Source organism: Megachile rotundata, chromosome 9, assembly GCF_050947335.1.
Source record: "Megachile rotundata isolate GNS110a chromosome 9, iyMegRotu1, whole genome shotgun sequence".
NCBI lineage: Eukaryota > Metazoa > Arthropoda > Insecta > Hymenoptera > Megachilidae > Megachile > Megachile rotundata.
This window is the reverse complement of record NC_134991.1, coordinates 13848927-13872415: the sequence shown is the minus strand read 5'-3', so window position 1 is coordinate 13872415 and position 23489 is coordinate 13848927. Positions and strand designations below refer to the sequence as shown.

Sequence of the window (23489 nt, the reverse complement as noted above, 5' to 3'; positions counted from 1 at the left end):
TCAATTGCTTAATTTATTAATAAAAGGTCGATTTAATTGAGAAAGTCTTGTTGATAACACGATTTAATTGAGGATCGCTCTTATTGATAACATGATTTAATTAAGAAACGCTCTTATTAATAACACGATTTCGGTCTAGTACTTAAATTAACTAAACTTGAAATTTTACCTCCCGTGTTAGTGATAAATTCGACACGGTAATGGTGAAATTAAACTTGGAGGCAATTTAAAACTGCACGAATATTTTCTCGTATCAAAAGCGACACGAATATTTTAATACCAATTTAAAACACAATATTTATTTGAAACAAGAATATTTTTTTGAGCAAGAATATTTTTTATTATTAATTCAGAAGAAGTTTATATTAATTTAACATACATATTATTTCACAGCAAGTTAAAGTAAAAATATTTTTTCCTATCAAGAAATATTTTCTTTTATCAAAAAAGTAAAAACGTTTCTTAACAATCGATAACCCTAAGTACCAAATATTCTACAACCTCACCCAAACGTAACTAATCTTATCTCCTTATTTATAGAGCACTTTAGAAAGTGCAAAAGATGTTGTACAAGTTAGTACACACTAAGATTAGATCAAAAATATAGCAGCCACATTTTACAAATATCTCGAACATATTTTCAACTTACCCCTTATCTCTAATAATCTATTTACAAAAATAGGACAAAATAGGCAAAACCACTCCACACAAAATTTTCTTATAATCCTTCACAATTTTATTACAATATTTTTATTACTTCTTCGTTGTAACATTTTAATAAAATAAATCTATTCACAAAAAAAGAACAAAGTACTCAAAATTACAAAAACAAAGGACACCAAATTTTCTTACAATATTTTCGTTACCGTTTTGTTACAATATTTTATAGCAATATTTATGACCGTTTTATTGTAATATTTATGTGGCAACCATCGTAAAATTTTTATGACAAGATTTCCTCTACATCGTACTTCGTGTCAGTAGCCACAAGTATGACAGGGTTGTGTATAAAACTTGGCCCATCGTAAGATCCACAGAGTTCCTTCACCCCTGTTACATATAAAGCACCACCCGTTGCCCGGTGGTCGATGGAACCGGGTTGGGTTTATCGATCCCATGGAGATTTACATCGGCGAGGCTTGGCCCAAGGGAATTATAAATCAGAATTTCGAATCGCCTCATTATACGGACGTCGCTAATTCTTTCAAGCGTTGCTTCAAACAAGGCTGAGAGGGAAAGAGGAAAGAAAAAACGCAACCGTGAAGCGGATAGACCGTACGCGTCCACGCCTCTGAACCATGATTCCTCTTTTCTCTTTTTATTTGCCTCGTTCGACAGACTGTTTTTTGCGCGACGATCGTGTAATAGGATCGACCGCCAGATAAAGGCATCAACATCGAGTTTAATTACCGATCGTGATAGTGACAGCGCGCGTGCACGTGACACGAAATGACTGCGAAGGGTTTGATTGTGATCGAAGTTCGAGAGCTTCAATTTTGGATTTTGAGGGATGGATTGGGAGATTTTAGAATTTGTGATTTGTGGGTTTGAAAGATGGGAAGTTGTAGGGATGGAAGTTTGGGAATTTGGAGATTTTACTAGTTTGACGATTAGGGGATTTGAGAAGTTGAGGATTTGGTGATTTGGGGATTTAGGGATTTGGGGATTTAGAGAATTGTGGATTTAGAGATTTGTGGATTTAGGGATTTGTGGATTTAGGGATTTGTGGATTTAGGGATTTGTGGATTTAGGGATTTGTGGATTTAGGGATTTGTGGATTTAGGGATTTGTGGATTTAGGGATTTGTGGATTTAGAGATTTATGAATTTAGGAGTTAGTGGATTTAGGGATTTGTGGATTTAGGGATTTGTGGATTTAGGGATTTATGGATTTAGTGATTTATGAATTTAGGGGGTTGTGGATTTGGGGCTTTGTGGATTCGAGGATATGTGGAATTAGGGATATGTAGATTCGGGGATATGTGGAATTAGAGATATGTGGAATTAGGGATATGTCGAATTAGAGATGTGTGGATTCGGGGATATGTGGAATTAGCGATATGTGGAATTAGAGATATGTGGAATTAGGAAATGTGGAATTAGGGATGTGTGGATTCGGGGATATGTGGATTCGGGAAAATGTGAACTAATTTGTGGATTTAGAGGTTTGTGGATTTAGGGATTTGAGGATTTGGGGATTTAAGGATTTGGAGAATTGACGATTTAGGGATTTATGGGTTTGACAATTTGAGGATTTAGGGATTTGAAGATTTAACGATTTAAGGATGGATTTGATAATTTGAGGAATTATGGATTTGAAGATCTGAGGATCTGAAGAGTTGACTAGTTGACTAATTGACTGTTTGACTAGTTGATTAGTTGACTAGTTGACTATTTGACTATTTGACTAGTTGACTAGTTGACTAGTTGACTAGTTGACTAGTTGACTAGTTGACTATTTTAGAATTTGATTGTTGTACAATGTGACTATTTGATAATTTAACTTTGACGGTTTGACTATTTGACCATTTGTCTGTTTGATAATTTGACTATTGTACAATTTGATTATTGTACAATGTGACTATTTGACAATTTGACCATTTGCCAACTTATCATTTTAACAATTTGATTATTATACAATATAACTATTTAACCATTAGACTGATCGATAATTGAACTATTTCACTACACATATAACAACGTAACAACTTACCAATTTAACAATTCAACAACCTAAACACGCACCTCAACATTTTAACAATAAAACAATTTTACAATTTGAAAACTAGAGTGCACTGAACCCATAAGACAATAAATTCGTTAACCAATTCAATTCCAGTAATTCATCTCCTTAAACTTTTGCAAATAATACAATCAAAACCGTTCTCCAATTTAGACAACAAACATTTCTCCCGTATTCTCCAATTAATGTAGAACCTTCTCTTAGGAAACGTTTCTAATTAAAACAGCGACTGTAATTACAAGCAAGTTACACCGTGACACAAATTAAATTGGAATGAAATAAAACACTCGTTCAAATTATATATGCAATCACGACCACCGTGTTTAAACACAGAGCTAAATAATTAAACTATAAACTGAAATTATTACTCAAATCCATTCCACCTATCGTATTTCAACAAACCTGAGAATTTGCATGAAACAATTAATTCACCCTTAAGTGTACCTAAACAAGGGTGTATAAGGGTAACCACGTACTAAAACACTCAACGGTGAATAACTGTGGGGTTTAATATAGTTCGCGATCCTCGTTGCGATACACTGCCTTAAGGAGGATAACCACCCTGAAGACCTCAAAAGGGTAGATAACTTTAAGAATGTTTTCCTTGGGTTTAAAAATACACGAGAACGAATATTTAAACGTATCTCTATACATTCATGAAATATTTACATGATATTAAAGAAAGATGAACAACAAAATGGAAACTCGGTACTCAAAATGGCGGAGCGTTGCAAGCTTTTATAATGGAAGACAAAGTACAACTGCTATTTTCAGATTAGGAATTATTCGAAACTTTTAATTAGTCGAAATGTTCTCAACATTTAACTTTAAAAATATTGTGGGAATTTTAGAATGAATTAAATCTTTAATTTAATTATTTTTGTCGTAAATTTTAGGTTAGGTGAGTCTGTCTGTTCATTACATTTAAGTTAATATGTGATCATTTTTTAGTTACAATTTCTACATCTTATTTTGCGTTCATGTATTTAATTTTTAAATAATGTTTCACAGCTAATTGTAACTATAATAAGAAAGTGTGATGCATAAATAAAATTTATTTAATTGTCGGTTAAATTTCACTCATTTCTCAGTGAAACATGAAACGCCTTGATTTATAAGGATGACTCGAACTTCAGTTCTGGTGTGTTAATCACGAAACTCGTAATATGAAAATTGATAACCAAAGACAAAATGCTCGGTCAGCGAAACGATTTCACGAAGGAACGTTTCAGGGATTCATAACTTTCCCGCCGGAAGTGACGGGCAATTCTTTTTCGCTGCAGGACGCGACTCATCACGAAAGCGATTCGTTTAATTGAGAATGATGCCTCGTTTTCGTGTCGTGAGCCACCGCTTATAATTCGATTTTCCAATCCGTCGCGTTCGCTTTGTCCCTATATCAGACCACGTGGTCGGCTATATACACCGTGTGTCCTTTAATACGAGCGCACGGATCGGATCCACGGCAATTTATTGTCATTTCCGACGGCATAAATAGTTCTCGTGCGCTGTGTATCTTTCTAGATTAACATCTGCCCGGTGCAGCTGCAAATATGATTTCGTGCGATTGTAAAATTTGCACGATACGTGAGACTAGTGAAAAACAAAAATTACGTATGAGGGACGCTATATTCTTGATGTTGATGATCTTGGATTGATGATTTTGGATTGGCTACAGATTTTCGAATCTGTTGGATCAGTCAGAGAATAGTACAAGGTATATATGAACATATGTGTACGTATGGACGTACATGTATACATCAACGTATATGTACACATGAATATGTATGTACACATGAATATATATGTACATGTGAACAATTATGTACACATGAACATATAAGTGCAATTAACATATGTATATTTTACATATGAACATACATGTACATTGAACATATGAATATTTACATATGATCATATATGTACAATGAACATATGTATATTTTACATATGACCATACATGTACAATGAACATATGTATATTTACATATGACCATACATGCACAATGAACATATGTATATTTTACATATGACCATACATGCACAATGAACATATGTATATTTACATATGACCATACATGCACAATGAACATATGTATATTTTACATATGAACATACATGTACAATGAACATATGTATACGTACATATGAACATACATGCACAATGAACATATGCATATTTACATATGACCATATATGTGCAATGAACATACGTATATGTACAATGAACATATATATATGTACATTTATATTCATCTACCTTAAGTCTCCAATTTCCTACATTCCTATCTTCATATCCTAACCTCCCTTTCCTCCATCTCTAAATCCATATACCTCTACTAACATACATCCAAATCCACATATCCCTACATACGACTCTAACTGAACTAGCAAAAAGACTCAACTCTAAAAACTTCATAATGCATTTATACATGTATGTCATATGTGTCTACTCACGCAGGTTCTCCATTTTGTTCCAAATGCACCACGTTCCCGCTCAGAGTCTCGATCTCCTGCGCCCGTTTCACCACGTGCATACCAGTCTTCTCCCTCGGCGACGACACCCCTTTAACAGTGTCCACACTCACCCCCGTGTCCGTGGACCTAACGCTCTCGATCGATTCGATCGACACCCCCGCGGACGACTTCACCGACGCACCACTTCCATGGTTGGCCGTTCGCGGTTTCACCCCGGCGCTATTCACATTTTTCGCATCATTGTTCACTGCACCAACCGTGACCGACACGTTATTCTTCGTCTCCACAACGTTGCTCTTCATGGTCGCCGAGTTCGTCACGCTCTTCGTTTCCGAGTTGTTAGCGGATTTCGGAGCTGGTTTCGGGTCGTCCCTCGGAGTCGCACTCGCGATGGTAACCACTGTCCTGTGACCTTCGTGACTCTGACTCTTCGTGGAGTCGTGGACCAGCTCGACCTCGCTGCTTTTGGCCGAGTTGGTAGTCGCGGACTGCACCGATCCTGACTCCTCCATCTTCTGATTCTTCGAAACACTCGTCTGATCGTTCGGTGCGTTCCTAGTCTTAGCGGAATCCGTCTTCGTCGCGCTGATCTTGCTAGCATTCTTCGTCGAGTTCTTCTCGCTCGGAACCGGAGAGTCGGTCCTGCTCTCCGTACCTTTCCGATGGTTGTTAGCCTTACTAGCCTTCGGCCGATCATCGTTCGTCACAGAAGTCTGCCTGGTGACAATATCCTCGTTGCTCGAGGTCGACGATTTCCCACTCGCCGGGTCCTGGTTCGGACTCTTCTTGTCCGAGTCCTTCTCCAGCAGCACCGCGTTGGCGTCTATGTGCAGCGGCTGAACAGCAGTCGTTGCCGTAGTGTTCACCACACTGGAAGTTCCGGTAGCTCCCGAAGTTTGCTTCAACAAGTCTATCAGGTTCAGTTCGCCGACCTGGTCAGAGTTCTTCTCGCTCTCCTTCGAGCCGGCCTCCGATTTGCTGCTCTGACCAGACTCGGCTGGCTGTTCTTGAACATCCTTGGACCCCTTGTCTACCTTCTTTTTATCCCCAGGCTGGTTGAGGGTGATGAACCTGGCTGGGTTCAAGGAATTCACCCTGTTCGTCTTCAAGGGAATCTTCGAGGGAGACGTCAGACGCTCTTTGCTCGCAGGGGTCTTTTCCTGACTCGGCCTCTTCGGGTTCCTGGGATTCCTGGACGGAGACTTCTGCTGTCGCGTCGGCGATGCCTTCGTTTCCCTCGGACGATCTCTGCGCGTGGATTGTGGCGTCTTCTCCGGCTTCGTCGGAGTTCCCTGAATAGGTGAGAGCTTGCTGCCCGTCTTCGTGACCTGACGACGCGTCGCGAGGTTCGTTTTGCTGCCGCTGTAGGCATTCAGGCGATTCCGGGACTCCGTGGTATTCAAACGAGTCCTGGAATCCACGCGCCGACCGATTTTTGGAGAGGAGAGACGCTCGTTCGATTTGCCCAGAGACGTCGAGCGCTGGCGGGTTGGCTGTGGTATCAGGCTTCTTCTTGGGCTGCTTTGCTGCGATACTGAAACTATATATTAGAAATTATACATTTAATGAAAATGTTTCTTATACAAATGTGTTTAAAACAGACTTTATAACAGTGATTAAATAAATGAAATTGAAAAATGTCTCAAATTAAAATCTACAGAAGAGACAGTCTGATTTGTACTGTCTTTAAGATGTCACAATGTCATGTGTTTAATAAAAACGTTCCTCCTGTATTTAATGAAAATGTTTCTTGTACAAATGCATTTGAACTTAAAGACTGTATAACAATGATAAAATAAATGAAATTGAAAAATGTATTAAATTAAAATCTAAAGAAAGGGGAATCTGATTTGCACCGTTTTTAAGATGTCACAATCTCATGCATTTAATAAAAACGTTCCTCATATATTCAATGAAAATGTTTCCTATACAAATGTATTTGAACTTAAAGACTGTATAACAATGATAAAATAAATAAAATTGAAAAATGTCTTAAATTAAAATCTAGTAAAGAGGAAGTCTGATTTGAACTGTCTTTAAGATGTCACAATGTCATGCATTTAATAAAAAACGTTCCTCATATATTTAATGAAAATATTCCTTATACAACTGCATTTGAACTTAAAGACTGTATAAAAATGACAAAATAAATAAAATTGAAAAATGTCTTAAATTAAAATCTAGTAAAGAGGGAGTCTGATTTGAACTGTCTTTAAGATGTCACAATCTCATGCATTTAATAAAAAACGTTCCTCATACATTTAAAGAAAATATTTCCTATACAAATGCATTTGAACTTAAAGACTGTATAACAATGATAAAATAAACATCTACAATTAAAATCTAGAAAAGAGAGAGTCCGATTTGAGTTCAATTTGAGTCCGTCTTTAAATTTCAGCTCTGAATGAATAATAAAAAATAGTACAGAATTTACCTCGACGATCGTTTCTGCCCCTCCTGCGGGTATCGTTAACTTCGGGTGATTGTGGTCTGGACTTGGATCGCGGTGGCGGGCCCTTGAATCCGCGTCCTCGAAAAGGCGAGACCCTGCCGGCGGCCAAAGTCGGCGACGGGGTCCTTGTTTCCGGAGATGCAGGTCTGGAATCGGCGATAATCACGAAACTGGATCGCCTATGCGCCCTCGAGGACGACGTGGAGGAGGGTGCAACCTTGTAAGGCTCGGGTGCACGCGGCGGGGGTGGCGGTAACGTCGGAGGCGACAAATAATTGTCGGGTGCCGCGAGCACCCTGAACGGTGGTGGTCTTGCAACATGGCCGTCGTCTATCCGCCTCATCCTTTTGAGGCCCCAAAGCTGCAACCACATTGCGTTCACGTGTTGTTTTAATGGAAATTTGGTATCTTTGTGAGTGAATTAAGATGTGTTTAAAATTATATTTTGATAGAGACAAGTGGAGATTTTTGATAGGTATAGTGGTTAAAATGGTTATTAGTATTTGAGACAGTTGGAAGATTTGTTGTTTCCATGAACCTTAAGTCGTTCGATGTAATTTTACAACTTGTAATTTTATAAGCACTTAATTGTATAATTGTACATAATACTTGAATAGCATAATTGTAAATTAATTGTAATTACAGTACCTCGAGTCCTTCATGCAGACCAGCAGAATGCAAAGCACGCCGAGATCCGTTATCGCTCTCACCTGGAAAATAAAAAATCAGAAGTTTTAGAGAACATCAGATAAAACAAGAGTATAAATTTGCAAGTAAGAGAAACTCAGATTCGTTTGAATTTCAGATACACGTTATTTGTAATTAGGCAATACATTTGCAAGTTCTTTGTCCACTTATAAATTAATATTTACAAATTTTTTAGGGAAATGCAAATTTATTAAAAAATGACAAAAACGTATACAACTACCAAGGTTTATACAAAAGATTAAAAATTAACATCATTAACAGAATTAACAAAATCCATATCTAATTTCTTATCTCTTAGTTATTTGATAATACTGAATTCATAGTCCACATCATCCATATTAGAAATCCAAACCTTAATTCCAGCACATAATTCCTTTCCCTTATTTCGTGGATTCGCCTGTCCGATCTAATAACAATGTAATTATTCACTGTCGCAATTATTCACTCTAATTTTAACGTATACTTCGTGTGTACACGTGTTTTGTTCACGCTCTCATACGCGGGAATGCTCCGTGCTAGCTATCGTGATACCGTAACGCGTTGAACTACATTTTCTTCCCCTCTTACAACTCGAAATTTATTTTCTTTTTTCTTTCGTCTCGAAACTCTGCAAAAAAGGAGAAATTAAAAATGTCGGATCCTTTTTAGAGTTCTCGTCAACAAAGATTTCTATCTCTTATTTTAGAAACATAGATTTAATAGCTGGCGCCAATTTTCTTTAAATTTGAAAAGTTCCGTCACTTTTCCGACATACAATATGTAAAATAAAATAGAATTCTAACCCCAATTTATTTTTCTCAGAATACCCGTTTCCTTCCGTACAATTTCAATTACTCAACAATTTCCCTTTGTCATTCGTCAAATAATGGCGTCCTGTAGCAAAAATATTCCAATAAAAAAGGATTGTTACTCGCGAAATTACACGCTTCGTAAACGAAGAACGCTGCAACGATCGTCTTCATTCAAGGAACTCTGAAACGGAAATCCCGTGTCTCATTTGAATCTCGTTACGTCGTGCACGTTACGAAACGCCGGTTTTATGGTTTTGAACGCGTTATGTTTTCGATGTACATAATTCTGGATCAAGCGTATGAAAAAATGGGTCAATGGAAGCTTACGAACCGACCGTGTGTTTATTATACCGATAAATTTCCTTACTGTATTTCCTATTTCTTTATTCATTATGAATACCTCGTTCAATTACCATGTATTATTCAATAATTGCTTTGGAAATTTAATACCGTTAGTAATACTCGAACTTCATTGTAAAACTTTAATGAAACTTGAGTTAAACTCTGTGAAATACTCAGATATACTTATAGCCTCAAATAAATTCTTGAGATATGTAACTCTGTTAAATATTCAGATATACCTGAATCCTCAAATAAGTACCTCAGATATATAACTCTGTCAAATACTCAGATACACCAAATTTTAGCCAATGATCACAGCAGTCGAGGCCCACATAAAACCAACCAATCAATCAATCAGATATACCTAAAACTAAGATAGCTGTACACAAATGTTTCTGCGGTTGTTCAACCAAAAATGAGACCCAGAATACTTTCTGTAAATACAAAAAATTAGTTAGGAACTAATAGGGGTTGATATTAGAAACAGTAAGGGTAAAGGGTTTAAGAAGAAGAATAGTGAAGGGTTTAAGCAGTTAAAGTATTTGCCAAAGGTGGGAATAATTGGATACATTACCCTATAAACCTGGAATTCACTCGACAAATCAACCTGACAAATCGTAAACATCCATCAACACAAGAATAATCGAAGATAATCACAGGAATAGCGACGATCCAAGCGCCATCCGGAGCGGACGATGCCAACGCACCTAGACGAGGTTCTCCAGGTCGGTGGTCCACGAAACAGTTGCATGTCCACTGACATTCCTCGAACCGTCAACAGGCCAATTCCGTCGATTGTTCGTCGAAAGAGGGAGAAAAAGGATGAGGAACACGACCTCGTGCTCGAAACGCGATTTACGACATCCAGCACGGCGACGCGTTGATTTATGGACGTTCGTCTCGAATTAATGGTCAGACCAATAGAGGCAAAGCTACGTTTCTGGAGACCTATTGCACGCTTTCTAGAAATCTGTCTCCCGTGAATTGGACGTTGTGAGGAGGTCTCTTCCTGGTGTCCATGGAGGGGATTTTGCAAACGGAGAAAAGATTTTATGAGCGGAATGTTTCGAACGGTGTGGTCGCGACGGAAAGTGTGGATCGACTGAGCGAACTACGTTCGAGAGTGTATGAGATGGTTTCCGGTAATTAGGTTCTTGAAATTGTTAATGGAAGATGCATGGCGGGACGAACTGGGACGGGTAAAAATGCAGAGAACGATCGGAGAGTAACAGACGATTCTTAATTTTTTCAAATGGCGGGGATTTAAACTGTTAACGCGTGTAGAGATTAACCCCTTAGCTTACAAGGTTTTTGACAGGTCAGTCAGAACCACCTATTTATTACTGTACCATTAAGGTAAATAAACAAAATAATACAAATAATAAAATTAATAATAAAGAGCAACAAAATGAAAGTTTAACATTGTAAAATTAAATGATATTTATAGTGAATGAAATATTTGTCACAAACTAGAAAGCAATACATTTGACTGAGAACCCCTTGATCTATCTTATAAATTAATTGGGTAAAGGATTGATGAAATTATGTGAATAAATTTGTGGTTTAAGGGTCGAGGCTTTAGATTATTACGAAATTTCCACGTAATAATCGAGATTTTCTGCATGCACGTTGAAAAGATTCATTTGTAACCTTGACACCGTGAAAACTGTTGATGAAATATGAATGCAGTGGCGCGTGCCATGATCAACGATTTTCTAGCTGCTTCTGTATGCACCGTGCACTCTATCTAATTGCAATCGAGAATCAAAAATACGACCCAGGTGTAAGGGGTTGAAAATTAGTCGAGTCTGTTTAAGAACGCTTAAATCGCGAGGATAATAAATTAACACTTCGAAGATAATCTTGGAACTATTGTAAATAGAAATGAAAATTAAGAACGTTAAAAAATGTTTTGTTATTGTTATTAATTTTGTTGGCAATAAGAAAACGTTATTGAAAAAAGTAGTAGTAAATGTCGCAGTAAAATATGGGGTTGCACCTTGAGAATAATTAAATTTGAAAGTAGTATGTCATTTTTATTTTATTGAATTATAATAGTGTATTCTTCAAGACATGACTTAGTAACCTAGACTAATAAATAATTTAACTTAATCTAATAAATAATAAGTTAACCTAACGTAATAAGTGACAAGCTAGCATAATCTAATAAATAAGCTAAGCTAACCTAATAAATGATAAGTTGACATAACCTAGCAAATAAACTAACCTGACTTAATAAATGATAAACCAACATAACATAATAAAAAATAAACTAACCTAATCTAATAAATAATAAGCTAACCTATCTAATAAATAAGCTAACATAACCTAATAAATAAGCTGACCTAACCTAATAAATAATAAACTAACCTATCTAATAAATAAGCTAACATAAACTAATAAATAAGCTGACCTAACCTAATAAATAATAAACTAACCTAACCTAATAAATAAGCTGACTTAACCTAATAAATAATAAACTAACCTAACCTAATAAATAACCTAACGTAACCTAATAAATAAGCTAACGTACCTTAATAAACAAGCTAACCTAACCTAATGAATAAGCTAACGTAACCCAATAAATAATAAGCCAACCCAATCTAACAAATAAAATAAATAATTGAAAAAGAGAAAAATGCTTGAATATGTAGCACGAATATTATCTTAACACTAAAGACTAACAAAGTAAAGGTATAAATTATAAAATTAGATGATACTCTTCATAACTGTCACAGCAAGCTGTCTCATTACTCCCCGTTCGTTTTCACCGCGACAGCGTGTTAATAACTGTTATTATAAATTGCACATGTTCATTTTCACTGTAGCACTTTCCGCGTTAATTAACTATATTCTTTTGTCGACGGAAATTGATTGCTAATTACTGCAGACATACGACCGCCAATCGAGATGTTTAATTAGCATTATATAATAACAAAAATATCTCTGTAGAGAGCATCAAAATACATTACAAATATATATAAATTATTCATCATAAATTTTAGCAATTAATTATCGACTTGATCACACACAATAAATTAACGTGTTGGGTACTACGGACCTGGAAATTTAATCCAGGAAATTTAAGGAAATTTAAATTTGTTTTAATCGATTGATTTTGTCGTCGTATTCTTATGTCAATAGGTGGATTGATGGATTTGTAGGTGGCTGGAATTTTCCCAATTCCATAAATCCCCAATTCCATAAATCCCCAATTCCATAAATCCCCAATTCCATAAATCCCCAGTTCCACAAATCCCCAATTCCACAAATCCCCAATTCCACAAATACCCAATTCCATAAATGCCCCATTCCACAAATTTCCAATTCCATAAATCCCTAATTCCATAAATCCCCAATTCCACAAATCCCCAATTCCATAACTCCCCAATTCCACAAGTCCCCAATTCCCTATATTCCCAATTCCACAAATCCCCAATTCCACAAATCCCCAATTCCACAAATCCCCAATTCCACAAATTCCCAATTCCATAAATCCCCAATTCCACAAATTTCCAATTCCACAAATCCCCAATCCCACAAATCCCAATTCCATAAATCTCCAATTCCATAAATTCCCAATTCCATAAATCCCCATTTCCATAAATCCCCAATTCCATAAATCCCCAATTTCCTATATCCCCAAATCCCTATATCCTCAATTCCCTACATCCCCAATTTCCTACATCCCTAATTCCCTATATCCCCAAATCCCTATACCCCCAAATCCCCACTATAAAATTACAAAGAAACAAATAAGTTAATAAAGACGTTCAAAAGGATTAATCCATCAGATATACCACAAAGGTTAATACAGTAGATATCCAGCGAATGAAGTTAACCCAGCAAAGCCATATATCATCCAACGCAATCAAACACCAAAGATAAAGCTTCATCGATCATTCGACTCCGCATCATCCGCGCTGAATAAAAAACCAATTTCTCGATCAATTAATTCCTACCGTCAGCATCATCGGCCTTAAACCAACAATGTCCCTTCACGATTCCCTTCAATTTCATTCCAACGTTTAGCGAATTAACGAGGCCGGCTTAACGAGGCCCAACAGCTGTAACACCATCTCCACCATGATCGACGTTATAAATAACGATTTGCCGTTGATGAGGCGCGGCAAAGGTTGCTCGTTCGTTTAATTAGCATCCGTTGCGCAACATTTAATTAAAACGCGACTTTTCCTTTAACCCAGAATGAAAATAAATCGGTGAGCCAGTTTGGGAGAATGGAAAATACGAATCGGAGCCACTTGAACAGGTGAACGACCCCTGGTACATGTAGGTATGTATATGTGTTCTCATCCCACCTGTATGAAGCGGACAAGGAAGTTCCTTGCCGCGTAACGATCATGTAACAACCGATTATTTTACGAGGCACTCGAGCAAGAATCGACGAATTAATTGTTCGCAGGTTGCAAAAGCGGCGAAAAAATGGTAAGTGGATGGTGAAATTATGCATTGTTTGCAGATTTGAGTGGAAATTTATTCGTCTCGGTGTTTAGGTAGACAAGGATTTTGGTTGTTTGCAAGTTTTGGGTATTTAAGAATTTCTTGTGTTTGATTTTGTTAACAATTTTATTAAATATAACTCTTTGATCAAGTTGCTGTTGGAGCCACAATTGCTCTGATCATGAGCCATCTTCAATCTAGTAACTGAACAAAAATGAACAAAAATGGCGACTTAGAATGTTAACCAATAAAGCAATTTTAATAAACGTAACTCTTTGATCAAGTTGCTGTTGGGGCCACAATTGTTCTGATCATGAGCCATCTTCAATCAAGTAACTGAACAAAAATGAACAAAAATGGCGACTTAGAATGTTAACCAATAAAGCAATTTTAATAAACATAACTCTTTGATCAAGTTGCTGTTGGAGCCACAATTACTCTAAGCATGAGCCATCTTCAATCAAGTAACTGAACAAAAATGAACAAAAATGGCGACTTAGAATGTTAACCAATAAAGCAATTTTAATAAACATAACTCTTTAATCAAGTTGCTGTTGGAGCCACAATTGCTCTAAGCATGAGCCATCTTCAATCAAGTAACTGAACAAAAATGAACAAAAATGGCGGCTTAGAATATTAACCAATAAAGCAATTTTAATAAACATGACTCTTTAATCAAGTTACTGTTGGAGCCACAATTGCTCTGATCATTCACCCTCTTCCACCCTGATCCAACCCCTAAATATGTATCCATAATTGAAAGTCGCTTGCCAAGAATTTTAACCTCAACAAAATTGCACTCGAGTTATTCCGCGAGGACGAAATACAAGTTGCCTTTAGTAGCCATCTGAAACGGCTTGTAATCCGATTGCGGTTAATTCGAAGCAATAAATTTCGACACACAGCCCAGATTACGCGCGTTACCCCATTCTTTTTTTTCTTCTTTTTCTTCGGAAGCAAACGACGCACGAAGTGAAACATCTCGCGTGTAGTTGCTTTAATTCGAAACACATGGCTTAAACAGCGTGTTCCTTGACAATTCTTATCGATCAAGTGCGATGCATGTTAATTCACCGGACTTTGGATGCATTAAATGGTACAATAGATCTTGGGACGCCATTCTTTTTTAAAGGACAATAGAGTACAATACTTTTTAAAAATATAATAAAGTACAATACTTTTTAAAAATATAATAAAGTACAATACTTTTTAAAAATATAATAAAGTACAATTCTTTTTAGAAATATAATAAAGTACAATACTTTTTAAAAATATAATAAAGTACAATACTTTTTAAAAATATAATAAAGTACAATACTTTTTAAAAATATAATAAAGTACAATACTTTTTAGAAATATAATAAAGTACAATACTTTTTAAAAATATAATAAAGTACAATACTTTTTAAAAATATAATAAAGTACAATAGTTTTTAAAAATATAATAAAGTACAATACTTTTTAGAAATATAATAAAGTACAATACTTTTTAAAAATATAATAAAGTACAATTCTTTTTAGAAATATAATAAAGTACAATACTTTTTAAAAATATAATAAAGTACAATACTTTTTAAAAATATAATAAAGTACAATACTTTTTAAAAATATAATAAATGTAATATAATAGTTGTACAATGTGGAAAATATAAAATAATTGCATAATGTAGTGAACGGTGTATAATCATTTTTAAACATGGCAGACACAATAGACATATAATACAGCTGACTTATTTATAAAATAATAATAATGAATGCTACTGTAATGAACAGATAATTAAGACATTATTAACTTACTACATAAATTATTTCATACTGCACAATAAATATATATTAAAGTTTAACATTTTTATTATACAAGATAAATCATTGTTCTTCGTTCGCGAATCACAAATTACAATGAATTAAAGAAATAAATATTTAATTTGTTTAAGGTCATGAACATTCAACGTGAAATTATAAACTTGTTAATTTAGAAAGATTTAACTCGGTGTGTGCACTCTATTTAGTATTTATTGCAACTTTTATTCTTTTATTTGTTACGCTTATGGAAGAGAAATATGTAGTCCCTTTCCGATAAAAAAGTAACCCGGTTAACAGGTTAAGACTCCCTCATTTCAAGGACTCTTATAAAGCTATAAATTTCAACGATGAAAAGAAAAGAATTGTACGACAGCAAAATAATGTTTGAACCCCTTAACATTTATTTTGTAAGTTTAAGTAAAATAAATGTATATAAACAGAATGTTTAACAATCAAAAGTAATAATTTTTGAGTACTCCAAAATCACAAAATGTACCAAAAGTAAAATCACAAAACTATACAAAATTGCGTCCCATCCAAATAACCGAGAACAAAGTTTCCAACCCCTAAAAAAATTCCAGCAACGCAACTAAAAACCGTATTTACCGCAAGGCTTCAGAAGAAGGAAATTCCGTCGGATTTTTTACCGCTTAAGTGGAACAGTCGTACTTTTATCGATCTGATTCAAATCCAAGCATGTAGACCGCCACGAGGTAAACGAGCCACTTTTTCTTCTCCAAATAACAACCGAAATTCATTCGGTACTTTTGTAGAAATTCCTTATGCCTTATCCCTTGATCCTTTTCGGATCGTAATCTCGAAGTGTAATGATCGAACCGCAACAAGTACGACGAAAATACTCGAGCCAAGGTGGCTCGATTCGCGGCAGATGTTATCCAGCTTAGACCAAAAAAAGGCATGACCCATGAAATTTCAAGTACGACCTCGTGCGCCAGTCACGAGAGCAGCGACGTGCCGTGCGAATTCCATCGATGCTGAAGAAATTCAAACATCGCGCTCCGAGTGTCAACATGACTTCCGACTTCTTCCATTTTCGACGTCTTCGGAAATAACCCTCTTTCGGTTGGGTTAGGTTCGAGATCTGATTCGGTTACTGATTTCACTTTTTATGTTGGTTAACTTGATGATTCACGACACTTCACTTGCGATTTGGAAACACTGGTTTCACTTGTCTCGGCTGGAAGACTAGGATATATAAATTTGAAGGTATATGATGAGAATAAGACTACATAGGATAAAAATGAATGAGACTATATAGAATGAGAATTAATAATGAAATTAGTACATAGGAATTAATAATAAAATTAGTACATAGGAATTAATAATAAGAATAGTACATAGATGATTATAATCAACATGATACATGATTATAAGCTAGCTAAGAAATAAGCTAGTTTATAAAATAAAAATTAATAAGTCAAATAAGAACATAATAAGACTAGTATATGTATAGGATCATGTCTTATGGTAAGACTAAAGGGTAAACAAAAGAGGATGCAAGGATCCCTTAAAATTTCCTTGAAATACAAATTATATAATGAATTGTAAATTTTCTCTGGGTTCACATAGATGATAAGATTCAGAAATGAACTCAAAACCTCAAGTGAAATAAAAAATAAAAACTACAGAAACAGTTATAATAATCAGAAGGACCTGACTAAACTTTGCTTAAATATATGAAATTAATTTGAAAGATCTACATTGACACTTTGTTCACATTAAAATAAGAACTCGTAAAATGAAACTTGAGTTATCTAAATTAATTTGGTGCTTGATCTACCCACACTGAAATGGAGAACTCGAAACTTTGTGCAAGTCAAAATAAACAAGAGCCCAAACAAGATCACCGAAATCTCAAAATTCAAGCTGAAAGTGTGGTCTAGTATGCAGAAACTACATAAGTTGATTAGTTTAGGGTTTAATCTAAGTTTGCATATACAATAGAAATAGCTACCAAAGTTGTAATCAAAACAGAAAGCAAGAATGCACCTCAAGATTGCTTCTGTGAACTTCAATATTCAAACTCGAAACCTTGTCTTAAAGCCACATAAATTAATTGGTATGAATTCAGATCTACAAAGTCAAGATTCAAACTTGACTACAATCATGAAGAGAATCACAGACTCCGATGGAATATTCAAGCTTGTATAAACTTGAATCACGTGAATTTGAAACTAAAATGACGAAGAGAAATAATGAAAGTTCAAAAGTCTAAAGAAAATGAACTTAAAACAGTACGAGAATACTTAGGATGCCATCAGTAGCCTCATAATTCAATCTCTAAACTTTGCATAAGTAAGACCACATAAATTTGCATCAACATGTAAATTCAAATGACGAATAGCAATCGTGCAAGTCTAATAAAACGCAACACACAAAGACCTGTCATAAGACTCTAAAGTTTGTATAAGTACATACAAACCATGTAAATTTGGTTTGCACCTGAAAATATACCTTGCTGAATTTCGAAGGACTGTCCAGAAGAAATGGGTCCTAAAATAAGAGACAAGGACACCGAGGATTCCATCAATGACCCTAAATGTTCAAACTTGAGACTTCAGAGTGAAGCTTGAAATATCTACAAAGCACATAAATAAATTTACAGCTGAATCGGAATAACCAATACACCTCCTTAAATTTTAAGGGAACCCCAGCCAAAATAAGAAAGAACGTACTGAAACATCAATGGTCCCATGATCCCAAGACTATAAACTTCAAACTGACACACAGAGCTTATAAATTAATTTGAAAGAAAGGTAGGTAATATTGTTTGCGAGGATCAAAAGCTCTTCATGTAGAGAAAGGTGGAAGGTTGATGTGGGTGAAGATGAAGAACATGGAAAGATGGAGAAGAAGATGGAGTGGAAACTTATGGTAAGTCCCACGGATTCAACTTCAAACTGACACTTAGAGCACATAAATTGAAGGAAGTCAAACTAGCTAATTTTGAAGGTTCCAAAGCTCTTCAAGTAGAGAAAGGTGGAAGGTTGATGTGGATGAAGATGAAGAACAGTGAAGATGGAGTGGAAACTTATGGTAAGTCCCACGGACTCGACTTCAAACTGACACTGCGAGCACATAAATTGAAGGAAGTCAAACTAGCTAATATCATTTGAAGGTTGAAAAGCTCTCCACCTAGAGAAAGCTGCAATTTGACATGGAAGAAGATAAAGAGTACTAAAGATGTGAACTTATGTCAAGTCCCGAAACTTCACCCCAACAAACAGCACATAATTCGAAAGAAAATTATCTAATATCCTTTGCAAGTTCTCCACATACAGAGAACCTGAAGTTGACATGGAAGAAGATAAAGAATACTAAAGATGTAAACTTATGTCAAGTCCCCAAACTTCACCCCAACAAACAGCACACAATTCAAAAGAAAAATATCTATTATCCTCTCCACATACAGAAAGCTGCAATTTGAGACGGAAGAAGATAAAGAATACAAAAGATGGAAAGTTATGGTAAGGGTGTGGAATCGTTAGGGGAAGGTTGTCTTACCTGGCTACCAGGTGGACAGCGAAGTAAAGTCGCCGGGCAGGGTGCATTTACGAGGGTGCAAGCCTCAAGGAAGCGTCGATAGTCGGCATCGACGTGCCGCGGCGTCGGTCCGCGTCTTCGCGTAAGCACGAACGCGTTCTTACTGCCACGGGGTTGGCCGGCTAGGCTGTTCGTCGAGAAAGCGAGGGTACAAACTGGTCACTTAGGAGGCGCTGGCGCGATGACCAGGCGTCCAAGAAGCGTGGACGATTCTTTGGGATTTATGAATCGTGCGAATCTATCGATCATTATAACATTTTTATATCACTTGTTCATTTGTTCTAATTCATACATTTTTACATCACTTGTTCATTTGTTCAAATATGCAAATTTTTGCTGATTTGTACATTTTCAACTTTAGTGATTTTTATGGGGTGGAATTATTAAGTTTGGTAGTGGTAGAGAGAGAGAGACTGCTAATAACCAAGTCTGCAATTCCCAGATGCTTGCTTCTGAAGTATAGAAGAGAATCTGAGAATTTAGGGATTTGTGAATGTAGAAAGTTGAGAATTTAGGAATTTGAAAATTTCGGAACTTGAGAATTTAGGAATTTGCGAATGTTGGAATTTGAAAAATTAAGAATTTGAGAATTTCGGAACTTGAGAATTTGGGCATTTGATAAATAGAGAATTGGAATATTGGAAAATTGGAAAATTGGAAAAATGGGAAATGTGGAAAATTGCAAATTGCAAATTGGAAAATTGGAAAATTGGAACATTGGAAAATTGGAAAATTGGAAAATTGGAACATTGGAACATTGGAAAATGGGAAATTGGAAATTGGAAAATTGGAAAATGGGAAATTGGAAATTGGAAAATTGGAAAATTGGAAAATGGGAAAATGAGAAAATGGGAAAATGGGAAATTGGAACATTGGAAAATGGGAAAATGGGAAATTGGAAAATTGAAAAATTGGAAAATTGGAAAAATTAGAAAATTTGCGAATTTGTTTATTGATAAATAAAAAATTACAAAATTTTTAAACTTGAAAATTTGAAGTTGGTTTACTAATCTTCCCCTAAACGTCCCAAACACCAAAATAAAGAAATAAAAATTTTATTTCACACTACATCTCTATAGAAGTAGTTTATTTCTGTCCCTAAATCAACCTAAACGAAATTGACAGCTAACGACAACGTAATTATCTCCGTTTTTGCTCCCAAAGAAATAGATTGATATTGGTCGTATTCCACGAGCCACAAAAAAGCAGGAGTAATTAACAGACCTTTTTATTCCCTCCAATTCGAAGCAATGATCTAGAATTAAATCGTTAAATACAGCACTTAAAGAACTACTTTATCCAACGCACCTATCTTTGGTTCTGTTCGTGCAAACATAGACACCTGTGTCATTAACATCTGTGATGGAAGAGGGAATACAAGTTTTGCTGTCAAGGAGGACAAGAATTTTCCAAAGACTTACATTGCACAAAGATGTACATAAAATAATGAAAAGAAGGCACCTATACTTATGCAACTCGATGTACAGTAAGAAAAATCGATCGCGCGATCAGGCCGAGCCCAACCGGCTTCAATCAAGCTAATGTTCCAATAATTTGGATCCAGTACACCTCGTTCGACCAAATGAATGAATGAACGGCCTCGCCTCGTGTTATGAAACACTTGTGCAAAACTCCCGATTCGACTCGATACACGCTCGGTTATTCGCAAGCGTTGCAACGATTTTCGCGGCGTGTATGATCCAACGCGTGGGTGGACGAGCTGGTTACACGGTGCTCGACGATCGATATTATGCAAGGAAATTGGGAATAATTTTATTCCTTTGCTATTCTTAGCTACTTTATTGTATTTCACCCTTTTCTGTATTTTCTTTTTGATGGACGTAAAACGCTTCGAGCGTCTGTATGATGCTGGGGACTTTGGAAATTTAGAAAGGAAATTTGGGAAGTTGAGAATGGTAGTTTGCGAATTTGGAGACTTAGAAATTTGGGAATTGGGGAATTGGGGATTTGAGAATTTGGGATTTTAGAAATTTGGGGATTTGAGGATTTGGAAATTTGAGAATTTGGGATTTTAGAAATTTGGAAATTTGAGAATTTGGGATTTTAGAAATTTGGAAATTTGAGAATTTGGGATTTTAGAAATTTGGGAACTTGAGGATTTGGAAATTTGAGAATTTGGAATTTTAGAAATTTGGGAATTTAAAAATTTAGAAATTTGAAAATTGGGGATTTGAAAATTTGGAGACACAGAAATGTAGAATTTCTCAAATTCAAAAATCCCCAAATTCCTAAATCACCAAAACCCCAAATCCCTAAATTCCCGAATTCCCAAATTCCCAGGTCCCTAAATTAAAAATCCCTTATTCCCAAATCCCAAAATTCTCAAATTCCAAATTCCTAAATTTCCAAACTCCCAAACTCGATCTTCAAATTTACAATTACCGAATATTTCAATTTGAAAATTTACCAATAAAATTAATTCTGAAATAATAAGAAATTATCACGTAAATTGTGCACCATTTTGTAACTACCATAATAATTACCATTGTACAACGTCATGTGAAAGGTAAAACAAAAGTAGTGATTACAAAAGGAGAAATATTCTCGTTAATTTATGTTTGATAAAATATTCGTCAGAATTAATAGGATATTTTATGCAACGCATTTGCATCACAATGCAAGAATTTACTAACGAACCGAAGAAAGAATGTTATTGCATAATAGATAATAAATAGATAAAAAAATGTGGTAAAAATCGAGGACCTTTTTTTTGTAAGTTTCTAATATATTCATGAAGATACTTTCATAGAAAAGTTCATATTGAGGTAAATATGTGAAATAATTAAAATTCATATTTTTCAGCTAGTTACATTATACAATTTATTTTTGCAAATTATTATATGTAAATTCGTATCCCAACAGAGATGTAATTTAATTACGTTCATAATTACAGTAATTATGAATTGATTGCAGGGTTTGAATTATACGGTTCAATTTACAAATTGATTGAATTATTTTACCGAAATATTAATCGAACTATGCTATTCAAAAATAATATAATTACTATGTTATCGAAATGTAATGGAACTATATTATTGCAATTTAATTAAAAGAATAATTTATGTAATTCATAAAGTTCCATTAACACTGTGAATAATAAGTGATAATTATTAGTTGGAATAATTTAAATAATTTCCTCAATATCTTCAATATAATTAAAATTGTACTGCAATGTAATTAAAAGAATAATTTATGTAATTCATAAAGTTCCATTATCACTGTGAATAGTAATTGACAATTATTAGTTGGAATAATTTAAATAATTTCTTCAATATCTTCAATATAATTAAAATTGTACTGCAATGTAATTAAAAGAATAATTTATGTAACTCATAAAGTTCCATTAACACTGTGAATAATAATTGACAATTATTAGTTAGAATAATTTAAATAATTTCTTAAATATCTTCAATATAATTAAAATTATATTGCAATGTAATTAAAAGAATAATTTATATAATTCATAAAGTTCCATTATCACTGTGAATAATAATTGACAATTATTAGTTGGAATAATTTAAATAATTTCCTCAATATCTTCAATATTATTTAATGAATAATTACATTCATTTATTAAGTACTTTTCACCTATGTAAAAATAAATAATTTATTCAGCAGAACTCATCTTAATTCATCTACAAACTCATCTACCTTGCCGTAAGATTTGTTCACATGCGTCAGAATTAACCTTTCACTACTAATATTAACTTTCCATACTATTAAAACAAATAAATTAAGTTAAAGTTATAACAATGACTCCATTACCTTGACTACACAAATTGGACATAAAATTGAAGCCTACAAATTCGTCACAAAAATTTGTCACAGTTAGCCCCTTGCACTATAATGTTTTTGTCAAGTGCGTCAGTCAGAACCGACTAATTTCAGCCATAACATGAAAATAGACACAGAAACTTGAAATTTTATGTGAATTCGGTATCATGCAGTCGTTGACTATGCAAATTATAGTTGGACTTGAACTCCAAATTGAAATGTATTCAAAATTCGAATAAAATTTGTCAGATCCGAAGTATGAGTGCGTCACGACTCATACTCGTCAAAATAGCGTAAGGGGTTAGACTCGTCAAACTATATATTTATTTACCACAAAATATGAATTAACATTA

The 23489-nt window shown here is 34.9% G+C and overlaps 1 protein-coding gene across 5 annotated transcripts in view; it reads right to left on the bottom strand.

Moving 5' to 3' along the window:
- Positions 1-19454, bottom strand: part of stum (mechanosensory transduction mediator stumble) — a 39681-nt gene extending 20227 nt beyond the window's left edge. Inside the window, exons 1-4 of one of the 5 annotated variants that reach the window (XM_076535606.1) lie at positions 19303-19454; positions 8321-8382; positions 7655-8033; positions 5200-6760 (exon numbers count right to left, since the gene is read on the bottom strand). In XM_076535606.1, the coding sequence (XP_076391721.1) occupies positions 5200-6760; positions 7655-8015 (1922 nt within the window). In that variant the 5' untranslated portion in view covers positions 8016-8033; positions 8321-8382; positions 19303-19454. Of the gene's footprint in view, positions 1-5199; positions 6761-7654; positions 8034-8320; positions 8383-8732; positions 9112-10087; positions 10141-10170; positions 10830-19302 lie in introns of those variants that run through there. The other 4 variants (XM_076535605.1, XM_076535608.1, XM_076535607.1 and 1 more) reach the window with 4 other exon arrangements.
- Positions 19455-23489: the final 4035 nt, after the last annotated feature.